The 20,496-nt window shown below is 39.1% G+C and overlaps 1 protein-coding gene across 1 annotated transcript in view; it reads right to left on the reverse strand.

Moving 5' to 3' along the window:
• The window catches only part of ADAMTS12 (ADAM metallopeptidase with thrombospondin type 1 motif 12), a 1,263,798-nt gene extending 1,261,428 nt beyond the window's left edge, over window positions 1-2,370 (reverse strand). Inside the window, exon 1 of the mRNA XM_053701185.1 lies at window positions 2,135-2,370. Coding sequence (XP_053557160.1) covers window positions 2,135-2,261 — 127 coding nt within the window. The 5' untranslated portion in view covers window positions 2,262-2,370. The remainder of the gene's footprint in view (window positions 1-2,134) is intronic.
• Between the last annotated feature and the right edge of the window lie 18,126 nt (window positions 2,371-20,496).

The raw sequence follows: 20,496 nt of genomic DNA on the forward strand, positions 1-20,496 counted from the left end.
GGCTCTTAGCTGTCAGTAACAGACACAAATCAATATGTTTGCCCACATTCTTAGCTGCCAGTAACTCACACAAATTAATAGGTTTGCCTGGCTCTTAGCTGTCAGTAACACACACAAATCAATAGGTTTGCCTACTTTCTTAGTTGTGAGTAACACACACAAATCAATAGGTTTGCCTGGCTCTTAGCTGTCAGTAGCACACACACATAAATAGGTTTGCCTGGCTCTTAGCTGTCAGTAACACACACAAATTAATAGGTTTGCCTGGCTCTTAGCTGTCAGTAACACACACAAATTAATAGGTTTGTCTGGCTCTTAGCTGTCAGTAACACACACAAATCAATAGGTTTGCCTACTTTCTTAGCTGTCAGTAACACACACAAATCAATAGGTTTGCCTGGCTCTTAGCTGTCAGTAGCACACACACATAAATAGGTTTGCCTGGCTCTTAGCTGTCAGTAACACACACAAATCAATAGATTTGCCTGGCTCTTAGCTGTCAGTAACACACACAAATCAATAGGTTTGCCCACTTTCTTAGCTGTCAGTAACATGCACAATTCAATAGATTTGCCTGGATTTTAGCTGTCAGTAACACACACAGATCAATAGGTTTGCCCCCTTTCTTAGCTGTCTTTAACACACAGATACGAATTGTTACCCCGTTTTGGCTGTTAGTAACACACAAATGAGTACTTTTATTAGATTTTCTAAGGTTAGCAACATTTACCATTCAGGGCCTATCTCTACATGCTCAGTTCCTGTTCTAACACAGCTCTGTATTGATACAGAATATGATGGAGACCAGTAAGCACCTTGAGCAGAGGCGTAACTAGAAACCACAGGGCCTAGGTGCAAGACCTCTGCACCCCCTCTAGTTCCGCCCCTGATCTTGAGATATTGCAGTCTATCACAGGACAGAAATTTGTTTCTTGGTAGAAGCTAAGAACAGACATATACAATATTTCCATAAAGAAGATTAATGGCAGCTGAGATCATCTATTTCTGCCCACAACAGATTGCAGCCCATTTCCTTTACACTATCTTTGATTCTGACACACAAATGCTGAGCTAATTTGTTTCTGCAAAAATATGCTTCTTGTATGCCAAAAAGGTGAAAATACTCTATGCTCTCTTTCTCACACACTCTGACAATAACCCTTAGGACTAACTAAGGGTTCTTCCAAACTAAATCAGTCTAAACTCAAGACAAAGTAATTACAGCTACAGGGAAATAGTAAATTATCCTTTCTAATTTAGAGAAAAATGCAGTAAAAAGCTCATATTAGGAAGGCAATTCTGTTTTGTGTAATGTTCCCAAGATAAATATTAATGTTATTGTCAAATATTTTTCCATGTTCTTTCTTGCATTATAAAAACAAACAAAACCAAAAAAAACATACACATCTGCCCTGCTCCTTAAGCAGAAAAATACAAACACACATACTGTAAAATATTGTACTTTTAGCATCAATTTAGTTTTTTTTTTTAAATTAAACAAATACTATGCTATTTTATAGCAATTTCAACAACTCTATGTTATTTATAATTATATTGTTCAAGCATTTATATTAAACCATTTTTATATTTAAACAAAATTTATAATACAATAGACAAAGTATCAATCCTGGTTTGACAGTAAATCAATCACGTAAGGTTCAAGGGATCCCTTTTTCCTCATATAAACCACTTTAACACAATCCACAGCTGACTGAAAGTGATTGTTTTACTCGTATTATTTTAAGAGTGTATATGGATTCCTTGCATGCCATAAAAATTCTTTCAAAGTTGTCACTGGTGTGTTTTAGGTTCATATATAAAATACAGTTTTAGGAATAATAAGACTGAGCAAACATGTCAAATGTATCCATCAATAAAAACATCCTAGTAGAAGAGATTTTAAGCTTTTTGTTACATTTGGAGATATGCCAATAGGTTTTGTATTATGTTGTAATTACTATATACAATGAAACATTATCAGCTCATAAGGAATATGAGTATATTTAGATAACAAATTCAGTATTTTGACCAGTTATGGTAACACTTACAGATATGTTATATGATTTCAATAAGTTGCAGCAACTACCAAAAAAAAAAAAAAGAAAAGAAAATCTGATTTGCAAAACCTACTGACCTTGTCTGATGTATGGGATTTCATGTTTGCTTTGTTGAAGTTTTCTACTGTGGCAAGTAGTCAAAAGGTAAAGAAAATGAAACAAAAATGAAATATTTGTAATCCTGCCTCTTTGCATACATTGCATGTCTTAGGCAAGGATGGGCCAAGAAAAAAAAACATTAAAACTAAAGGCAACTCCAGAAAAAAGTAACCCATAAAAGTTCAATACAGGCAGATGGTCCTGAAAAGAGAAGCAATAGTAGTGTTAAAACCATGAGGAAAAGTGCATTCCTTTTTTAGGAAGGGGGAGTGAATTGATTTGCAGTGTCAGGTTTCTCTAGAGGAGGGCTCAAAGTGTACTTTAGGAGATTCCAGGGAGTCCCCCTCTGGCTGCTTTAAATAACACAGTAGCTGTATAATTCAAGGAACATTTCAGCTTTTTAGACTCTCTGTGAATTGGCATCTGGTGTGCCATATTATTGCAAGTGAAATATAATGTACGGTCACACAGTCTGCTAAAACACAAGCTTCAATAAGTAGTTGTGAACAGTTCTTTAAAATTTAGACGTTAAACAGTGAAAGGGATTTGTCACTTCCCCAGAATACATGTAATGAAAATAAAGAATCACTCTATATAAAAGGTCCTTTACTCGCACACAAGAGGGTTGTTAAAAGTATTGCACCTACCTTAATAAAAAGGGTGACTTTAATGCAGAGTAAGATTGAGTGGAGCAGCATTTTACAAATACATACATGCCTGTAAGTTTGTTATTAAAAAATATTGTATATATATTAAATACATGCACATGCACAAGCATATGTATGTATCTATAGGTGGGCTTGTCTCATCCAGGGTGTAGTGACAATACACAGCATCTGGCTAAGTGCTCAGATCAGAAAAAGTTGCTGGCACAGAGTGAAATCATCATAATAAACCCTTGAAGGAGGTAGGGGACCTTATTTTTGAGTGACAAGCTACCTTTTATAGAATAATAAAGCCCTCTGGAATAAAGAATTTCACAGGGCAGAGCAAATCCAACATTGACAATAATTTTGTTTATTTTTTTTCTAGCAAAATTAAATAAAATTGCAAAGCTTTCAATGTACTTTAACTAGGCTTCACTTCTAGTTTCAAACATGTATTTTCTATCAGCGCAATAGGTGCAGTAAATATTTAAGACAAAGAACTGCATTTATGAAGCAGCAAGCATTGCTAACAGAAGATAACATTGCTTGAGAGTACTCTTGTGCAATCCTGCCCCTGCTCTTGCACAACCTGTTGGGCAATAGGAAGGTTTAATCAAAGAATGTCAACACCGTTCAATATAGTAGGTGCATGCTGAGGGGCTCCGCAATCATCAGCCACATGACAAGTAAGTTCCCGTTTCAGTCCCCCTACTGATATCTCCAGGGGGACCCAGAAAGCAGTATAAGTGAGGTGGCAGGAAACATAACCGCAGATGGATCTGGATCTGAGAAACCCACCTGAGACCACGCAGAATGATGTGCAATCACGATCACTAGTGGTAAATGATTTTGTTGATAAAGATAAGGCATTACCACTGCAAGCCTAAGGTCTACGAAAAATAAGAGTAACTTTTCACCTCCAGTTGTTAAATCATGTTGATACTTTCCTTCAGTTAATAGAGAGAGATATTAATAATTTAGAAAATAAAATAAATAGATTTCTAACTGCAAACCATCAAAATATTTATAATTTGAAACTGGATGAGGGAAAGGCCCTTATGGATTTAAAACATAACAAGGATATTATTTGTTACCCTGCTGATAAGGGGGGGAGCAACTGTTATTCTAGATAAATCCTATTATGTACAAGAAATTCTGACCCAATTGGCTGACAAGCAGGTATACACTACATTATCTAAAGATCCATCTTTTAAAATTAAGAAATAACTTGAGCAGTGTGTAGATAAATCATAAGGGATTTTTTTTTATTCCTGAAACCTTTATAATACCTGGTTTTTACACACTTCCCAAAATACATAAACACAGTAAATTCCCCCTGTGACATCCCATAGTGGCGAGTACAGGTTCCCTCTTAACAAATGTGTCTATCTATCTAGATAGAATTCTGAGATCTTTAGTTAGGCAGTCAGCATCATACTTTAAAGATACAGGTGACTTTTTGGTTAAGTTAAAGAAATAGCATTTGCAAAGTGACAAGTGTATTTTCTTTTCTTTAGACGTTACCAGTCTGTATAAAATTACACACACTAGTGGGACAGGAGCCATTTATAATGCTGTAAAATCTAGTACAATGTACTCAACCATTCAATATGAGTTTATTTTGGAGTTACTTAATCTTATTTTACATAACAATTATTTTTTGTTTCAAGAGAAATTCTATTTACAGTGTCAGGGGACAGCTATGAGGTCAAATGTTGCCCCCACATGCGCCAACATTTCTATGAAAACTTACAAGGAATGGTTTATTTATACCCATGAGTTATTTTTACAATATGGCCTTTGCTAGTACCATTATATAGATTATAGTTTTTGCGTATGGGGGGGCAACATTGACTCTTTGCTAACATTTGTACATGAAATTAATATGGTTGCTCGCCCGTTCAGGGGCGTATTTAGGCTTTGTGCTGCCTTAGGCACTCAAAATTCTTCTGCCCCCCCACCCCACCCCAGGTTTAAGGCCTTTTTTTAGACATAATATTTTTGGGGCAGGGTGTAAAAAATTAAAAAAATAATGTCTTTTTAAGTAGATGTTCACCAGGGCTTGCATTCACTCTGGTCACACACACACAGACACACACATAGACACACACACACACACACACACACACACAGACACACACAGACACACACACACAGACACACACACACACACACAGACACAAACACACACACACACACACACACACACACACACACACACACACACACATATATATATATATATATATATATATATATATATATATATATATATATATATATATATATATATATATATATATATATATATAAAGACATTATTTTGCAAGTCAGATGATTAAAGTGTTTATATCATAAAAAAAAATATCCTTCACTGTATGATAGTTTGTCAGTAGGTAGTTGTTTAACCTTAAAAATCTTATTTGGTGTTTGACAGTTATTTAAGCAAAATATCTGCTTGGATAAATATGTAATGAATATACAAACTGGCCTTTAAAAGTACTTAAAAAATACAACAGTAGTTATAATAGGTTTAAGAATTGTATCCTAGGGGATAAAGTTACATGATACAATCAAGATAAAGTACATACTTGTATTGTTTCTGAATGTATTAAATGCATACAACAAATTTTCAGTTGTGTTTTAAGTCACATAGTTGTATAGATTCAGCAATAAATACTTATTCTTTGCATGTACGACAGATAGACAAACTGACTAATCCGTTTAAGTATTTTAATGCCTAATGAAGATGTATTGAAGGGAGAAAGGCATATACTGTTTCACAGTAGTCACGTTGTAGTGCACACTGCACTGTGTAGTCTGTGTGAGTCTCAATCACGCGGTGGAGCCAGGAAGAATACCGCATTCCCTCTCAGTCCAGGCCAGGCTGCGCAAGTGAGCTCCGCCTCCACTGTCACCACGTCATGTGCACCCACATACAATCCCATAGGATAGCAATAGCCGGGCCAGCCATTTAAGTCATTAGTAATTGGTTGAATTAGCCACCCGGCCCTGAGTTCAGTAGAGTGGTCCTAGGGACTCAAAATTCTGCTGCCCCTTAAAAATCTGCAGCCCTAGGAGCCGGCCTTGTTGGCCTATGCCTTAATACGCCCCTGTGCCAGTTATAAAAGATTGTAGAACCCTTGGAGTAGAACTATATAGGAAGGAGAGTGACAAAAACAACTTTACCACCGACTTTATTTAAAAGTTTGCCAAAATGTCAATTACTTTGTGTCAAAAAGATTATATCAGATGAAGGGATTATAAACAGGAGACTAAGAGAAATGTGTGACTTGTTTGTAGAAGGAGGTTACCCAGAACCCTGAAAACAACAACAGATAAAGAAAATAGGGAAAATATCCAGAGATTCTTTATTGAAGGGAAATCAAAAGGGGAGAACAAAATCTGAATGGTTAAAGGGATATGAAACCCACAATTTTTCTTTTATGATTCAAATAGAGCATGTCATTTTAAACAACTTTCTAATTTACTCCTATTACTAATTGTTTTTATATGTTTACTTTATTTTAAAAAGCAAGATTGTAAGTAAAGGAGCCAGACCATTTTTGGTTCAGAACCTGGGTAGCACTTACTGATTAGTGGCTACATTTAGCTATATATATTATATATGTATACTATACACACACACACATATATATGAATATACAGTGAATAGGATTTTAGCAGCCCTAATTCCTATTGGCTGATAGGAATGCAATGGTACCCCCAGTATAAAAGGGATACCTTGCATTTGTAAACTCAGTGTGCGTGGGACGATCGCATGAAGAGGACCTCCACATCAGATCGATGGACTTCCGCCTTGGACCTTCGTCTGGACCTCTGCCTCTGTGCATCGAACTCTCCGCCTCCACAGGGATGAAGAAGATGCTGGTCCGTGATGGATGAAGATGGAGCTGCCGGGATGAAGATGGAGCCGTCGGGATGAAGATTGTTCAAGCGGGACTTCAGCAACTGTGAGTACCTAAAGAGGGGTTAGTGTTTTTTTAGGGTGGTTTTTTTTTTTAGATTAGGGTTTGGACATTTCTTAAAAGAGCTGAATTCCCTTTTAAGGACAATGCCCATACAAATGCCCTTTTCAGGGCAATGGGTAGAATAGGTTTTTTTTTAGAGTTAGGTTTTTTATTTTGGGGGTTGGTTGGGTGGTGGGTTTTACTGTTGGGGAGGTCTGTATTTTATTTTCAAGAAAAATAGCTGATTTCTTTAGAGCAATGCCCTACAAAGGCCCTTTTAAGGGCTATTGGTAGTTTATTGTAGGCTAGGGGGTGTTTTTATTTTGGGGGGGGGCTTTTTATTTTCATAGGGCTATTAGATTATGTGTAATTTTTTTATTTTGTATAATTTTGTTTGTTATTTTTTTTACTTTAGTGTATGTTATTTTTTGTACTTTAGTATTTTTTTTATTTTTTGTAATTGTAGATTTAATTTTTTTATTAGGGTTAGGTTATTTAAGGATGTAATTTAATTAATTTAATTGATAGTTATTTTAATTTTAGTCTAATAGTAATGATAGTTTAATTTATAGTTTAAACGTATTATTTTTTTAATTTTACAGGTAAGTTTTTATTTATTTTAAGATAGGGATCTTTTAATTTTAATTTAAAGTTAGGGGTTTGTTAGGTTTAGGGGTTAATAGTTTAATTTAATTTTTGGCAATGTGGAGGGCTGGCGATTTAGGGGTTAAAAGGTTTATTTAGTGGTAGTGATGTGGGAGGCTAGAGGTTTAGGGGTTAATGACTTTATTTAGTGGCGGCGATGTCGGGGAGCAGCGGAATAAGGGTTAATATATTTATTATAGTGTGGGCAATGTTGGGGTGCGGGGGGAAAAAGGTTAATAACTTTAGTATAGTGGCAACGATGTCCGGGAGCGGTGGAATAGGGGTTAATAAATTTTATTAGTGGCGGCGATGTTGGGAGCGGCAGATTAGGGGTTAATAACTTTACTATAGTATTTGCGATGTGGGAGGGCCTCGGTTTAGGGGTTAATAGGTAGTTTATGGGTGTTAGTGTACTTTGTAACAGTTTAGTTATGAGTTTTATGTAACAGTTTTGTTGCGTTAAACTCATAACTACTGCTCTCAGATGGCGGTACGGAACTTGTCGTTATAAGGTGTAACGCAAGCTTTTTAGCCTCACCGCAAAACTCATAATGGCAGCGCTATGGGAATCCCATGAAAACACATCATTTTTTTGAGTACGGGACTGACGTTGCGTTACAGGCTAAAAGACTAGCGCTACAGCTATACCGACAAGACTCGTATATGGCTTCGTTGCTGTTTTAGCGCTGAAATGGCCATTTTTTCAGTGTTAAAACATGAACGCAAAACTTGTAATCTAGGTGATAATTATTTTTTGTTAAAAAAACACCAAGCCACAAAACAAAAATAAAAAGTTTTATTTTATTTTTTCTATTTAGTTCACGTTGTATTTTTTCCACAGGGCATATGACAAACACATCACCATTTATTTTATTTGTTTACTTTGTAATTTTATTTTTCATGTAGCTGCCAATATATTTAAGGATCTGTCTGGAACTTGGTTATAGTATATTTCTTATATTCCATGGCTGCAAAGGTTTAAAACACAGTTGAGGGGATAAAACATACGATGATGAAAAAAAGATCACTGGAGAGGTCTGTAAATAAAAGAACAATGCCTACATATGTAGAGGTTAATATATACAAATGCACACAGAGAAGAAATAAAAAGGAATATGGAATGCAGTAAGAATCTTGCCTGTCATCTCCTGTGTGCTGTTACTTATCCTTATGTTAACCAGTTACACTAGGTTCACATATCTGCAGGCTGTCTAGAAACACTGCAGTAAATGAAAGTGATTTCAACATGTTTGCAAGTGCCCTACCGACCAGAGAAAAATCACATTTTCTTTCATTTAAATGCTGACTGTAACTATTGGTTTATGAGCACAGCCACCAGCTATGGATTTCACTCTTTAAAAGGGGTTTTCATTTTTAACTTGTAAAGTCTATGTAATATACAGCATATAAATGATTTTTGTTATTTTTATGATTATTTTTAAAGACTTTTATGAATTAAATTCCAGATTTTGCTAGATTTAAAATGTTATTGTAGGTTGCAACAATTTGCAAGATAGTACAGGGAAAACAACATGAAAGTCTTTACCCCTTTTGTCATCAGAACACATTGACCTCTAGTTATTAAGGTCTGGTGGACCTGATCCGACACTGCGGATCAGGTCCGCCAGACCTCGCTGAATACGGCGAGCAATACGCTCGCCGTATTCAGCATTGCACCAGCAGCTCTTGTGCAACGCTGCCCCCTGCAGACTCGCGGCCAATAGGCCACCAGCAGGGGGGTGTCAATTAACCCGATTGTACTCGATCGGGTTGATTTCCGGAGATGACTGTCCGCCTGCTCAGAGCTTGATAACTAGAGGCCATTTTGTTTAAACACTGCAGCTCTCTCTTTTAACCAAACAATTAAAGGATCTTAAAGGGACATGAAACCCCACATTTTTATTTTATGATTCAGATAGAGAATGCAATTTTAAACAACTTTCCAATTTACTTCTATTATTTATTTTGCTTCCTTCTCTTGTTATCCTTTGCTGAAAGGTTTATCTAGGTAAGCTCAGAAGCAGCAAAGAACCTAGGTTCTCGTTGTTGATTGGTGGCTGCAGATTTATATCGATTGTCATTGGCTCACCCATGTGTTCAGTTAGAAACAAGTAGTGCATTGCTGCTCCTTCAACAAATAATACCAAGAGAATGAAGCAAATTAGATAATATAAGTAAATTAGAAAGTTGTTTAAAATTGTATTCTCTATCTGAATCATGAAATAATTTTGGGGGGTTTCTTGTCCCTTTAATCACAATAGCAGTTACTCTGAATGTCAAATAAGCAGTAGATTTTTTTTTTTACACATTTTTTACATTTTCCTCCCATTTCCCTGCCCCCTGTGTCACATGACTGTCTTCAGTGATTCACAAACTTATATGTTTACAATGTAAATTTTCACACATGCTCAGTAGGAATAAGTATCTCAGAAAGTGTTCATATAAAAAGAATGTGAGCAATTTGATAAAGGGAGTAAATTGGAATTTTTTTTTTTTTAAATTCAATGTTCTATCAAATCATAAAAGTTTAATTATGACTTTAGCATCCATTAGAAACGTACATTTGGATACTTTGTTAGTATCTGAATGCGGAAGAAGGCGGACACTTGCGGCATTCAGCTTTTTTCAGAAATGGATTTCTCATTGTAAAGATACAACAAAATAATCTGGATCTGGATTTGCACAGATCCTTTTATTTACTTAAACTTTACGGAGCGCAAATATATTTATAACTGTCCTAGGTCCATTAACCCTCTACAGTCCAGAATGTATGAGACCCAGAGCAAAAAAATATTATAATAGAATAAAAATGTCCCAACCAGAGAAAGAGAAGTGGAAAATATGGAGGGTATGTTGTATTTAGGTAGAACCATGTTGAAGCGTCACATTTAACATTTACTATCAAGGGGAAATTGAAAACATAAGCTTCTGTGCTAGTTTGAAATATGAATTCTCCATCTTACCCAGGGACTCCATATTTAAAGAATCCATTAATCCTTAAAAGGGGTAAAACTTATAGCCAAGGTTCTGCAGTAACAGTGAACTGAGCAGAACAAAACACAGTTAATGATTGGTGGCTTCCTGGGTATGCTACTTATGATTGGTTCTTTTGCCATGCCCTGCTCAGGAATGACAATGAATTGTGGCCCCATGGGGGCAACTCTAGTTAAATGTTTAATCCCTTTAATGGGTTAAACATATTAGGGTCAAGCATGAGTGTAAAAACATAACAAGCTCCCATTAGAATGCTCTAACAAATTATTGCATTCTATTTTTACTCTGGTAAATCCTTTAAACAAAAAGAAAACCAAAATTAACGTCTAGATTAAGAGTTTTGCAATATGAGTGAAAAAGCAGCGTTATGGGTTATAACGCTGCTTTGTCACTACCGCTGCTATTATGAGTCTTGTCAAAAAAGCTGTATCGCACACTTTTTTGGCCATACCGCAAATTAATTTACACAATTTGCATAAAGTCTTTTTTCAATGGGACTTCCATAGCGCCGATATTACAAGCTTTTTCTGGGAGGCCAAAAAGTGAGCGGTACAGCTTATCCCGCAAGATTCGTAGCGCAATCTAAAATCAGTAGTAGGCTGTGGGTAAAGCCTGATGTACTGTAATTCCCCCATCTACACTATATTCCGCCTGGGGGGTTGAAGGGGGGTGCCCGCCGGTCCTCTGACATTCACCCCAAGTGAACCTTGGGGAATGAGGTTTGCCCCCCCTTAAACCTCCAGGAGGAGGCAACAAAATTAGTGGAGATGGGAGAATTACAGTGCATTGTATATATGTTTGATACAGTGACTCGATGCACTGTGAGGGGATTTATGATGTTACATAAGGCTTTACCCACAGCTGCTTGGGTAATGTCCGTTTTACCCAGGTAATCCTAGGATTATCCAGTATCCGACTTTACACATAACACACACACATATATATATATATATATATATATATATATATATATATATATATATATATATATATATATATATATATATTAGCAAAATACTATAAGATATATGTAGAAATATGTATTTATAAATTAACAGAGCAAAAAGAATTAGAGAGGGTCTTACTTGAATAAAAGTCTCTTTTTAATGATAAGCATCACAGGGTAAAAATTCCTTAGTCTGGAACAGTCACAAAAACATAGTGCATGAGAGGGCGTAGCACCAGACGGTTAACATGTTTCGGCATCATACGGCCGAAACATGTTAACCGTCTGGTGCTACAACCTCTCATGCACTATGTTTTTGTGACTGTTCCAGACTAAGGAATTTTTACCCTGTGATGTTTATTATTAAAAAGAGACTTTTATTCAAGTAAGACCCTCTCCAATTCTTTTTGCTCTGATCGATACCAGTCATTGGGTCTGGCTTTTCCTCTGAGTGATCTACAGCACCGGGTGAAGATAGCCCTCATCCCTTCCTTTCAGCCTCCCTTTCGTCAAACTGACGTCACTTGCTCAGAGCTAAGCGCCGCACGCTGGATTCCAGACCCGAGGACGGCAACGGATGCTTGCTGAGTAAGCTCTCAGCACGTACGGATTACGGATTCCTTGGATGTCTCTTCTCCCTCTGACGGCTACTATAAAAGCATTTTAGGAGTGCATATGAGGACTTAATTCTGGATACCTGGGGTGAGTGAGGCTACACAAGATCCGGATACCAGACAGGTGTGATATTTGATATAGACTGATCACTCTCATCTAATCGTGTATTTTTTGTGGGATATCCCTCTTCTCTCTTACGTCTTTATAAATTAACAGAACATATTCTGCTTTGTGAAGAACATTAGAATGTGAAATATTCATATTTTCATGTTGGGTTAGCGCACTTTAGAATATGCGATCGTGTTTGCAAGTGAAAACAATTTACTTTAAACTTGTAATACACGCGCTACCCGACAGGTGCAAAAAACTTACTTCTAGCAGAGTTAGTGTTCGAGCGGGAGAGTTAAATACCACTCCACTGGTAATCAGGCCAAAGACAGAAACCTATACCTTTATTGTTCTTAAAAAAGTAATACAAATTGGTGATAGTCATTTTGCTGTAGTTTTGTCTAAAATTCCTCATGGCTTTATAGAACATTTGCTTTGTAATTTAAGAAATACAGAAAAAATTTCCTTGAAATTTTCAAGGATTGTATTGATAGGTCATTCAAGTGCCAAATGGGTTTAGCTTTTATCTAAGGCTTTTAACCTTATGAAAATATGTAATGCTTATATGATGCAATAATTATGCGTGTATGTATATATTGTATATAATTTAATAAAGTTAAATTATTGTGCCTTTAAAAAAGGACCCCCACTCCCCCAAAAACCCATATCCTAAAAATGATGTCCTGAAAAGGGCATCAGCGATTAAAGGTACACTGAACCCACATTTTTTCTTTAGTAATTCAGATAGAACATGACATTTTAAGAAACTTTCTAATTTACTCCTATTATCAAATTGTCTTTATTCTCTTGGTATCTTTATTTGAAATGCAAGAATGTAAGTTTAGATGCCGGCCCATGTTTGGTGAACAACCTGGGTTGTCCTTGCTGATTGGTGGATAAATTCATCCACCAATACAAAAAATGCTGTCCAGAGTACTGAACCAAAAATAAACTTAGATGCCTTCTTTTTCATATAAAGATAGCAAGAGAACAAAGAAAAATTGATAATAGGAAAAAATTAGAAAGTTGCTTAAAATTGCATGCTCTTTCTGAATCACAAAAGAAAAAATGTGGGTTCAGTTTCCCTTTAAGCTCTTTTGTCAGATCAGAATCAGCCATTAAAAATGCAAGGGCACCCCTAAGTAAGGGGGAACCTCACATTCAAGCTTCAGTGTACTGCAGAGACAGCATGAAGATACATTGGATGGAAGATCAGAAGAAAATAAAATAGATGAAGATGGAAGAAAAGGACAGCCCCAGAGGAGCGCTACCATGGACCTGTAGCTGTCCCCTCTAAGGATTTACATATAGGGAATACCAACTTTTGGGGTTTATCGGTAGGTTGTTTGTTTGTTTTTTTGTGGGGTTTTTTTTAGTTTTAGGATAGGCTTTTTTATATTTTTTCCAAAAAGAGCTTAATCGCTCGATTTTTTTTGGGGGGGGTTACTTTGGTTTTAGGATTTTTTTTATGCAAAAGAGCTAATCGCTTCAACTAGAGCACTGCCTGACAAATGCTCTTTTCAGAGCAATTTTAAATTTTAGTGTTATTTTAGTTTTTTTAGGGATGGTCTTTTTTTAAGGGGACTTTATTTTTAGTCAAAGTTTGTTATTTTTGGCAATGTTTTTGTAATGCTTTCTTTTTTATTTTTTTGTAATGGTAGTGTTTTATTGGTTGTAACTTAGGGGTCTTAGGTTAGGGGTGGCGGATAAGTATTAGGAGTTTCGGGGGTATTTTATGATATGGGTTGTGGTGGTTAGTGGGTTAATAGGTTAGGGAATATTTTGCTATGGGGGTTGTAGCGTTAGGGGGTATTTTGTGATGGGATTGTGGTGGTTAGGGGGTTAAAAGGTTAGGGAGTATTTTGCTATGGGGGTTGTGGCTGTTAGTTAATACATTAGAGGGTAGTTTGCTATAAGCTATTTGTGGCTTAGGGTTTACTAGTGTAGGGAGTTTATATCTGTGGGCTATGTGTTGGTTTATGGGTTTATAGAAAAGAGGGGTAATTAACAGTGGGCTATGTGTTGGTTTAGGGGTTAATAGTGTAGAGAGGTAATTTGCGGTGGACTATGTGGCAGTTTAGGGGCGATTAGTGGAATTTTTTTCTCAGCCGAAACTCTTACGTAAGCTTAGAGTTCACATAAAAACTTTGAGTTTAAAATGTGATTGCATTTGTGCGATTAGAAAATATGGTGGAGCGTAAATTACCACGAGTTCATGCAAACTAATTTGAGGTAATTTAAACAACACACCACTTGTAATGTGGATTTGAGCACAATTGCGTTTGTGCTCCTATGCTAACAATAGTGGGCCACTGGTCTGGTAATCTTACATGACCAGGGCTGTTCTAAGTGTAATCAAAAACACATTTTGTATCACAATAACCCTATCTTTAACATATTTATATAATAAAATATATAAAATCACATTCCAGCTACAAATTTGACAACATCAAAAACCTCCTTATATTTCCTTTTTCACTAGTTATTTATAAAGTGTCAGCAGATTATGCAGCGCTATTCAAAGAATAAAACATTACAGAGATGCATTACATACACAGACAAGTACAGTAGGGGTACAGTAGGGGTACATTACATTTGTAGGTGCAATAATTGAGTTATACAGAAGGAGAAGAATGCCCTGACCTTGAGTTATAAAATGTGAATTTGGAATGTGATATAGCTCTTCAATTTTTTTTTATTAATATGGTCAATTCATTTGAAAACAAACAAACAAAAAAAACAAGTACATGAATCAGTGTGGTATTCTTGGTTTGCATGCTTACATATCTTTCTTCGGCTAATGAATAAAGTGGATTGATAGGTACTGTACACCAACAGGACTAGAGTGATCAATACGCCTTGTGTTTTCAGCTCACGCTGCATCCTTCTTTACTTATAAGATGTCAGTCAATTTGCAGCAGTAACTTTTAAGTTGCACTTTCTTGGGATGTGTAAATAAAGTTGTCTGGTATTGATAGCTGTTGACACTGTCATTCTAGTGCTGCTACAAGTGTTGGTCTTAAAAAAATAATAGGGAAGCCATAATAGCACTAAGCTAACAAGCTGAATACACAATGCTGATCAGTGAACCAACCTCATGTAGGTGTTGCTTGTCTATAGGGTGTATTTAAGTATGAAATGTTCCTGTTTCCTCTTGTATACACAGTGTCACGTGAAAAGTAAACATGCTGCATTGACCTATATAACAATACAGCTACAAAGGCTTTAGCAATCTTTATTATCTTTAATTTGTGAAATGCTACCATATTTCATAGCCCCTGGGTTAACCTCAGCCTATTAAAAACCCATTTGCTGCTATAATCTCCTCAGAGAAAGGATTTTCTTATCCTGTACAAATTTGTTTAGTTTTGTCTGTTTTTATGTAATTGTATTTGTTTTTGACCTACTATTTCGTCAAGAACCGGCCCTTACCTTTTTAACACCATCTTTTAACATTTTATAATACACACAAAACAAATAAAGACACTAGACTTGGCTTTGGTACAAATTGGCCGCAGCTCCTTTATTTTAATAAATATTAAAAAACTTTAATAACTTTAATAACTTAATAAATAACAACAAGTATTGCAACCACATATACATAACAACCCAAAAACCAGTGGTGCTAGCCCCTATTTATTTCTTTATATCTAAATGGCCGTCAAACCACCAATGGACCCAACCGTGCAAGTGATTGGGCCCGTCAATACCAACACATAAAACCTCTAAGGAACCCCGTGCCCTTAGGAACCCAAAAAATAGAATTCCCCCCATGGGAATTCTAAATACCTCCGCATTAACAATTGGCCATAACCTGCTGCACTTGTAAGGGCTAGCACCCCCGCCCAAAACTGCAACAATAAACCTATAACAAGAACCATATAAATTAGGGACGGGTGGGAGGGAGATGCTTTCTGCTATAAAATTTTTTGCAACTGCTGGCTTTCCCGCTCAGCTCCGCTATAAATAACCTCCTACCCTGCTCCGCCCCTCACTCCTCCTAACTACACTGCCTACTTCCTCTGCGGTCAAAGCTCCCTCCAGCCAGCTTTGCACCGCTTCCAGGAGCCCCTTGACCTGCTATTTCGTCAAGAACCGGCCCTTACCTTTTTAACACCATCTTTTAACATTTTATAATACACACAAAACAAATAAAGACACTAGACTTGGCTTTGGTACAAATTGGCCGCAGCTCCTTTATTTTAATAAATATTAAAAAACTTTAATAACTTTAATAACTTAATAAATAACAACAAGTATTGCAACCACATATACATAACAACCCAAAAACCAGTGGTGCTAGCCCCTATTTATTTCTTTATATCTAAATGGCCGTCAAACCACCAATGGACCCAACCGTGCAAGTGATTGGGCCCGTCAATACCAACACATAAAACCTCTAAGGAACCCCGTGCCCTTAGGAACCCAAAAAATAGAATTCCCCCCATGGGAATTCTAAATACCTCCGCATTAACAATTGGCCATAACCTGCTGCACTTGTAAGGGCTAGCACCCCCGCCACCGACTGAACTGACACCTCAGGCCAGTCCCGCCAACCCCTCAATTCTGCATAAAGTCTCCTTAAAGTCAAGTATAAAGAGCTGTAAACCAAAATCATTAAGATGTACCCCGTCCGGGGAATAGAACTCACCCTGTCCCACCTCAGCCAAGTCCGGGTGATGCACTACCAAGCCACCCAATCTCCGAACAAAGGAACCCATCAACTTGTTAACCTTTTTCCTGCTCTTGTCAAGCCGGACAGGATCCCAAGCTGCCCTCCAAAATCCCCTTGGCAAAATGTCAGACCAAACAATCTTAAGCTCAGGGTATAAAACCAAGAACCTCCCAATGTCCCTTTTCATGATTCTCACCAGCTCCCTTTGCGGTAAGAAACCAAGATCGTTACCCCCCAGCATGAACCAGCAACACAGTTGGAGGCCGAAAAGTTTTGCAATAGTCAACAACCAGGGGCAATAACTTGTCCCAACGAAGCCCCCTAACACCGAACCATTTAACCTCACAACGAGACTTGGAAAACCCCAACTGCAAGCCGTCCACTTTCATTGCAGCAGCTCTTCGTGCCCAATAAATAAACGAGTGGCCGACCAACCACACGCGCTCCACACCTAGAACACAGAAAATTAACAGTAACAATGAATATTGCCCTAAACACTTAATTCAGGACGTACATACAGGCGGAACCTCCTGGAATCCCACCTACCAATGCCTTTAACCACCGTGTCAGATAAACCCCTCAGTGAAGCCTCCGTTGCAGCCCCTATGCGGAAAGAATGAGACCCAAACTCCCCTGCGGAGAAACCCAACTTCAGCAATGCCTTATTTAAAACCGCCCGGAACTGAAAATGGGACAGCGGCCGCCCATCTTGATGGACCAACAATGAACCCCCAACAGGGGGCCGTATTCCCAAATAATGCCCAAGACATCGCCAAGGACAAACCTCCCCATCTGGTCTGTCTTGCTTCGCCTCAAAAATATCTCTACCTTGGAATCAAACAACACCACATCCGCCAATGCCAATCCACCCATTGACGCCAAGTTTTTACTGACCAATTCAGAGATTCTAAATGCCCCAAAGAAGGCAAAAACAAAAGCCAAGCGGAACAAAGAAGTTTCAAAATCCGATAGGCACACTGCCCCCAACACCTTAAATATACTGCTAAGCAGTGAAAAAGTAATAGGACGCCGACGCTCCAAAGTACGCCCCACAACACCTCTCTTCAAACCTTTCAAGACCTGCCTCACACAAAATTCCTTCGTAATGTCCCTCAGACCTAAGAACTTAAAGCGGAAAGCCAAGGCTGCCAATCGTCTGTCCATCGCCGAATGCGACAACTTCGACACACCCCATTCCACCATCCAATCCAACAAAAAAGCTGTAAAATCTGATACACACTCCTCCCCCGCTCTACCAGCCAATCTGAGTTCCCACTCCCACCACACTCTAGAATAAGCCGCCCAAGTACCTGGAGCAAGGGAAGCCTTTACCAGTTCAGCCAGTCTTCCACTCCTAGACGCCATAGGTAACTTGGGCACGGGCAACCCTCCGTATCTGCATGAGGGACCAACTCCCGAAAACGCTGCCACTGAAAGCGAGATAAGGAATCTGCTATAGCATTACAAACACCCGGGATGTGCTTAGCCTTAATGCACACGTTCAGCTGCAAACATTTCAAGACCAACACTCGCAACAATCTCAATACAGGCAATGACTTAGCAGACAAAGTATTCAATGCATACACCACACCCATGTTGTCCGAATAGAAAACCACAGCCCTATTACACAAGTCACCCTCCCACACAAACAAAGAAACCACAATCGGGAATAGCTCTAAGAACACCAGGTTCTTGACCAAACCCAGGGAAATCCATTCAGGGGGCCACCGATCAGCACACCAATGACCCCCAAAATAAGCACCAAAGCCACAACCACCCGCCGAATCAGTCACTAACCCAAGCTCTTCATTGGACACCCTGACTGCTTGGATTAGAGTTGCGCCATTAAAACTCAACAAAAATTGCCTCCACACACGCAAATCATCCTTCAACTCCACGGGAAGCCGAATGAAATGATGCGGTTTAACAACCCCGGCAGTGGCCAAGGATAACCTCCTACAGAAAACCCTCCCCATCGGGATAATTCTGCATGCAAAGTTAAACTTGCCCACCAACGACTGCATTTCCCGAAGCCTAACCTTTTTTGCTTGCAAAAATCGTTCAATGACTTCCAACAAGTCAACCACCTTACCCCAGGGAAGCCTGCATTCCATGTTCACCGAATCAATGGTAATACCCAGAAATTCTAAAGATGTCACCGGGCCTTCAGATTTTTCTAACGCAATGGGCACGCCAAACTCAGACGCGACCATATAGCAAACCTCCTGCAAAAGCCTACAATCGTCAGAACCCGCCGGGCCCACCAACAAAAAATCATCAAGGTAATGAACCAATGATGACAAGCCCGAACGCTCGGCAATAACCCATTCGAGAAACGTACTAAATTTTTCAAAGAGTGAACAGGAGATGGAGCAACCCATGGGCAGGCACAGGTCAACATAGTAACAGTCGTCTACCGGGCAACCCAACAAATGGTGCGAGGTCGGGTGCACCGGCAACAGCCGAAAAGCCGCCTCAATGTCAATCTTAGCCAGCAAAGCGGAGGGACCAGCCTCCCGCACCAAACTAACCGCCTGATCAAAAGATGCGTACTTGACTGAAGATAATTCCTGCGGGATACCATCATTCACCGATCCCCCTTTAGGGAAAGATAAATGGTGGATCAACCGGAATTTACCCCTTTCACGTTTTGGAACAACTCCTAGCGGGGATACCCTCAGATTCGCAATAGGAGGCCGTTCAAATGGGCCGGCCATGCGCCCCAAGGACACCTCCTTACCCAATTTTTCCAAGACCACGCCAGGCCACTGACGGGCCGACTTCAAATTTCCCCGAAAAACAGTACACCCGCCCTGTGACGGAATCACAAAACCAAACTGGAAGCCGTGCCATAACAAAGCCGCTTCCTCACGACAACCCAGACGCCTAGCGTACCGGGCGAGCCATGGTTCCATCGCGCCTAGCTTCACCGGAGTCGCCCCCTTTCTCAGGCGTGTCACCTGAACCTCCAGGCTTACCCCTTTTGAAACACTTAACATAGGGGTGGGATCCCCCACACCCAGAGCACTCGTGCCGAAACCTACAGCCGGCTCCCCATTTACAGAATTTATCGTTGTATGCAAAGCAACATCCCTTCTTGCCGGACGCCGGAGACCCACTGCTGGAAGAGCCGCCGGCTCCTGACCGAAAGGACTGGGTAGCCCTAAGCGGTGTCATTATCTTGAGCCATAAACCCATGTCCCTGTCGTCCCACTTCATATCCGGCTTCACCGAAAGCCGCTGCCTGAACTGCTCGTCATAGGACCACCACGCCATACCCCCATAAGTCCTCTGAGCAGCCGCTACCTCATCCAGGTAACAAAACAACGCTCCACCCTGATCCGGGAACCTACTCGAAAAAACACTCGCATAGATTACGAACGCTTGGAACCAATTTGAAAATGTTTTTGGCAATTTCCTATAGCGTTTTTTCCTCTCATCTTCCTCCTTCTTTGCAACATCCTTTTTGGAATCCTCCGGAATCTCAAAGGACTGCTCAAGAGGGAGGAGGGAGAACAACTCAATGAATTCTCTCTTACATATTTTCTCCCTCACATCGGCCGTTAAGTGCATTCCCAACGGACCAATGGAGCAGAGACACGAGCGTGACATCGCTGTGTCGGCCACCCTCAACTCAGCCCCGTCTGTCGGCTTAATGCCGGCACTAATTGACTCCTTAGCCATCCCTGCGCTGGCAACAGACTCCAGCACCGCACCCACCTTGGACCCCGTAACATTT

This window comes from Bombina bombina, chromosome 2, assembly GCF_027579735.1.
Source record: "Bombina bombina isolate aBomBom1 chromosome 2, aBomBom1.pri, whole genome shotgun sequence".
Lineage (NCBI taxonomy): Eukaryota > Metazoa > Chordata > Amphibia > Anura > Bombinatoridae > Bombina > Bombina bombina.